At 40.7% G+C, this 5,373-nt stretch overlaps 1 protein-coding gene across 1 annotated transcript; it reads right to left on the bottom strand.

The window, feature by feature from the left end:
* Positions 1–615: 615 nt before the first annotated feature.
* Positions 616–1,927, bottom strand: LOC144559341 (uncharacterized). Its single transcript, XM_078308358.1, has 3 exons — positions 1,799–1,927; positions 875–1,691; positions 616–803 (listed from the first exon to the last, which is right to left on the bottom strand). The coding sequence occupies exons 1-3, from the start codon at positions 1,925–1,927 to the stop codon at positions 616–618; spliced, it is 1,134 nt and encodes a 377-aa protein (XP_078164484.1).
* Positions 1,928–5,373: the final 3,446 nt, after the last annotated feature.

The raw sequence follows: 5,373 nt of genomic DNA on the forward strand, positions 1-5,373 counted from the left end.
CATTTTTTTTTAAATATGCCCTGACCGCCTGGACCAGGGGCGGCCCAAAACACCAAGTGAGGCGCCCCAGGGCCCGGCGGCCCATACCCCAAGTGAGGCGCCACCCCCTGGGGCGCCCCATTAGTAATTTGGTTTTTTTTTTTTTTTTTTTGAGAAATCTTAGTATTTTGATTTGAATAATTTTGTTGAAAAAAGTGTTGGGTTTATGTATATGTGTATGTCAAAAAATAAAATATTATGTATATGTGTATGTGTATGCCAAAAAATATAATATTTGATATATTTACGAAGTGATGTCGTAAATTTTTATAACTTTAATTTTTATTTTTATTTCTTTGGTGAACTATATGTATAATATACACACATACACATACACACATGCACATACACATACACATACACATATACACATACATATATACACATACACATACAAAAAAACTCACACATACACATACACATACACATACACATACACATACACATACACATACACATACACATACACATACACATACACATACATATACATATACATACACACATACACATACACATACACATACACATACACATATACCAAATAAATCAATTCGCATAAGCAAAATAGCAAGTTTATCTGCCACCACGACTGAATAAACCTAACAAACGACTAGTTCTTCTGGTACCAGTGGCAGGTGCGGCATTACTTGTAGAGGCTTGGCTACTAGATGATTGGCTTACAGGAGGAGGGGGTTGTGTTCTACCGGTTGCTTCAGCGACAACTCTGGCATTTTCTCTTTCGTTGTGTTCGTTTATTGCATCTAAATGTAACAATGCAATTCAGTTAGTAATATAATTAAAGCATAAATAAATTTTGTACAATTCTACGTACCTGCCCTGCGCCTGTCGGAAACAGAACGGCGAGCCCGATTTCCCGACGGTCGCCTACCACCCATCTCGTCCATGGTCATTACAATACGCTTGTGTCTCCTCCTTCCCTTTCTTATCCATCCTTCTGAAGGTAATATTCTATCTCCGACATATGTAGGCCACTCATGCTGATCAGGATAAGAATGGAAAGATCCACCCCAAGTGGAAGCAAGGTAATCGGTACGGTACATGTCAGCAACATAGTGATCCTCACAGTAGTTCCTCACTCGGCATACCGCCATCACGTGACTGCAGGGTATGTGACTTAGCTGGGGTCCTTGGCATGTACAGGTTACCGCCCTGGCATCTCCGAATTTAACCACGTACTTGCAAGCCCTCTTGACAAACGCCATAGTGCCGTCTGGTTTACGGGTGGTAGAAACGTACTCATTTGGATTTTGCACTTCGAATTCTGTTCCATCGTTACCCATCGGGATCACGGTCATGGTTGCACCTTTGTCTCTGTGTCGTCTTAGTTTCTCCTCCACCCTTGTTGAAAATGACTGGTTCATCCTTATTAATTCTGCGGCCTTAGCACGCCGTTCCTGAAACCAGGCATTTAACTTGTAGAATGTGTCCTCTACAACTGCAGCCACAGGCAACATCCGGCTCTGCTTGAATACTGCATTCAGCGACTCGGATCCGTTGGTGGTCATAATTCCCCAACGCCAACCTCCATCCCGGGATTGATATATTTTCTCGTATGCTGGATCTTCGTTGACATCTCGGGGATTATTTTTCCCCACCTTCATTAAGTAGAGATTTGCCTTTGGCATGTACTACATAGAAAATAAGGAAATAGAATAATGTAAGTAAACAATTGTAGTAAAAAAAAATTGTTTTCTTAAAGTACAATAATATATGTAAACAATTGAAATGCATGTACCCTTGCAAAACTGCTAGTCATCTCTACCACCCTTCTCGGCTTTTTCTTTCTGCAATTCCATCTAAATGTATCAGTAACCCACGTGTCGCCTCCGGTTGCCTTGGAAAGGTTCTCCGCAACGTGTTGCATACACAACCTGCGCACACACTGGCCAGTACGTGTTGACCAACCGTAATCTTCACGATCAAAAACATATTTTATTCCTTTGTGCTGGTCTGATATCACACAGAAAAACTTCCCTTCCCCAATCACCCGTCTTCTTAAAAACTGCATAAAGAATCCCCAGTTCTCGCCGTCCTCTTTACGAACAATTGCAAACGCCAAAGGCAACAGCTGGTTCTCAGCATCATATGCGCATGCTATGAGTAGTCTCCCCTCGTAACGGCCAGACATGAAGCATGCATCAATGCTGATAACAGGTATGATGTATGGCACAGCCTGGATACAAGGACCAAAAGCCCATGCTATGCCCTTGAATTGTTTAGCTCCCTCTATTAGTACACCGTCTTTATCAAAAAAAGGGCCATGCCATCGCTCATATACGGTGCCGACATTTGTACTTGCCATGGCCTGGAGCAATGGTGCCAGATAGCCATATGAGTCCTTCCAACTACCAAATATCCTGCAAATCGCAAGTTCACGACCTCTCCACAGCCTGTTGTATTTTGGGATTACATATTTGTATTTGTGTCTGACGGTCATAGCCACCGCCTTGATGCTCATCGATGGATCCAACTTAATGTCCTCCTCAATTGCATCGGCAATTAGTGATGCTGTCAGATTTGAATGGTCTGTCCTTGTGGACGCAGACTTGCATGTATGAGGTGGTTCGCACTTCTTAATCATCCATGCTTCCCCTGAACCCGCAGGGGTTGCAAAAAGGCGGAACTCGCAGTGCGGGTGAGTTGAACAAAGCACAACTAACCTTGTTCGGTCCCTTTTGTGTATTATACATTCCCAGTTGCCGTGAACATGAGTCTCATATATTTTCTTTACAAGCTCGTCTACGCTGGTATAAACTTGCCCTGCGGCAAGTTCTTTGTTGTATACAACACGAGGACCAAAGAAACTAATGTCTGCCTCTTCGAAAGCTGTGGTGTCGTTGAATGTGGCAACCGGATGCTTATTCCCCCGACCTCTAATCGGGAATTTTTCTGCCCTGGACAACCCTGCTACATTTGCATCACCATCTGATAAGTCATCATCTTCCCAAACCCCTTGGTATTCATCCCCCGTTTCCATTTCTCTTTCTGGTACGGCATCAATAGCATCAACATCAACATCAACATCATTTCGATTAACGGGTACCGGTCCTGACTCTGGCATAGTTGGAAATCTAGGGATTATGGGTGTCTGTCTGGGTGGTAGTGGTAACTCTTCAGTATTTTCTGGGGAGTTGTGGTACCCCTGGTTGTCATTACCGGGGCTGTGATACTCCTGGTGGTACCCCTGGTTGTCATAAGGGGATTGCTGGTGGTACTCCTGGTGGTCATAAGGGGAGTGCCGATGGTACCCCTGGTTGTCATAACCTGAAGGTCCAGCCCCAGCCGAACTTGAAGGTCCAGCCCTCGTGCGGGGAACCCTCTTCGAATATATGTCCATTACCGGGACCCCACAAGCTACAAATTGAGTATACACAACTCTCCACAAATTGGCATCTGTTATTGGAAACTTAACAAAGTAAGGTCTACCCCCCCCCACGTGAGTTGTCAATCCGTGTAGCCAACTCTATTTCATACCTGTTGGGGTTTACAGATGTCTTTTCGTATATTAGCTGCTTCAGTTCCTCAAATGTGGTATTTTCATTAATCTCGAAGCCAAATGCGACTTCTTTCGTGTAATGCACGCCATCTTCATCCCTTTCTAGCTTGCCGCCGACATACAGTGCAACTAACATCTCTTCTTTAACAAACTACATTTTAAAAAAAAAATTTACAAGTATTACATGACATAATAATGGGTACATTAATAAATGACTAATTGAAAAATAAATAAACAAAATTAAAAAAAATTACAATTTTTCTACAGTAGGTGTACAGCAATTGCTACAGTAATTGTACAGTACGCTGCAGTAAATACCAACAATAATGTACAGTACGATACAGTACAGGTCAACAGTAAATGTACAGTACGCTACAGTAAATGTCAACAGTAATGTACAGTACGCTACAGTAAGTGCAACAGTAAATTTGGAACAGTAATTACTAATTATTATAATTATAATTACTAATTATTATAATTATAATTACTAATTATTATAATTAAAAAAACATACCTATTTTCCCCAGTTATCGCCTCCAGAGAAGGTCTGAGATCGGGAAGTGACAGAGGCAGAAAATGCGTTTAAATCACAGGACTAGTGGGGCGCCCCAGGGGGTGGCGCCTCACTTAAGGTATGGGCCGCCGGGCCCTGGGGCGCCTCACTAGCTGTTTTGGGCCGCCCCAGGCCCAGGCGGTCAGGGCATGTATGAAAAAAAATTAGAGAGAGGGGCATTTTTAAAATTTTCTATTTTTTTAAGAATATTAATAAAAATGGCCGCCGCATCTTCTACATTAATTCAAAAAAGCATCTTTTGAGTTTAATACATTTTGGCCATCTAATCAGAATCAGAATCAATTCGGCCCATGCTTATAACGCGCGAGACTCTTTATTAGAGCATCTCCAATCCAGCAATTGAAATTAATTGCTAAATAATAATTATGAACATTTTAGAAATTAAGCAATCCACTCCTACATTGGTACAATCAACAAAATAATTGAGAATTAAATACTTGACCAATAAGAATTAAACATTTGGTCAACTCATCTTTAAAAAATAATTTATTATTAAGCAATTCTTTTCAACGATTGTTAAATAAGCAATAGTCATATAACCCAACAATTACAAAAAAAATTGACACATCAGCATAAGAAATCCATAAGCAATCACCGTTAGAGATGCTCTCTGAATGGAATGTTCCAGATCTATTACCGCATGTTCCGTTAATGCAGAGGATACGAATTTCCGTTTGAATATACGCGAGCAATGACAACAGCTGAGAGCCTGAGAGAGAGAAGCCACATTTGTATTTTCATTTATTTTTACTTTCAGAAGTTATTACGTAGAGAATTTTTTATTCTAAAAAATATAATAAAATAATAAAACGAAAAGAGATATATTATCTTAGATTTTCGATGTAAAGAAGATTCCGTAACATTATTGCATTTCAAATTTGACCTGTAAAATTAGTACAAATTTTCTTTTTGTATCAATTTGACAGCAGCAATATGAGTTGGGTGGGGCCTTGGGGGTATTTACAAATCTTTTAAATTTTGTATGCTTTGGGCTCACCGAAGCAGGACAGGCATCTGTCTTCTCGTGCATACCAAGAAGACACGTAGACATCAAAAGTCACGATTGTATGTGTCGAAACCAAATATATCTCTCCATGTTGTATCTCACTGACGGATTAGAAAATCGTCGGCGCAATTACACGGTGCAACGATTTCAGTTTTTATATAAAATGATTTTTCTCGGTAATGCCATACACCACACATTAAGTTATAACTTGATATGGCACACGAAAAATTGACT

The sequence above is a fragment of the Carex rostrata genome, chromosome 9 (genome assembly GCF_964058835.1).
Source record: "Carex rostrata chromosome 9, lpCarRost1.2, whole genome shotgun sequence".
NCBI classification, from domain to species: Eukaryota; Viridiplantae; Streptophyta; class Magnoliopsida; order Poales; family Cyperaceae; genus Carex; species Carex rostrata.

Bases quoted from the DNA above. Each gene is read 5' to 3' on its own strand.
- LOC144559341 (XM_078308358.1), bottom strand. From the start codon at position 1,927: ATGCAACACGTTGCGGAGAACCTTTCCAAGGCAACCGGAGGCGACACG. The intron at 1,692-1,798 runs GTACATGCATTT...TTTTCTATGTAG, and splicing joins TGACTAGCAGTTTTGCAAGG to TACATGCCAAAGGCAAATCT. The intron at 804-874 runs GTACGTAGAATT...TGTTACATTTAG, and splicing joins TTCCGACAGGCGCAGGGCAG to ATGCAATAAACGAACACAAC.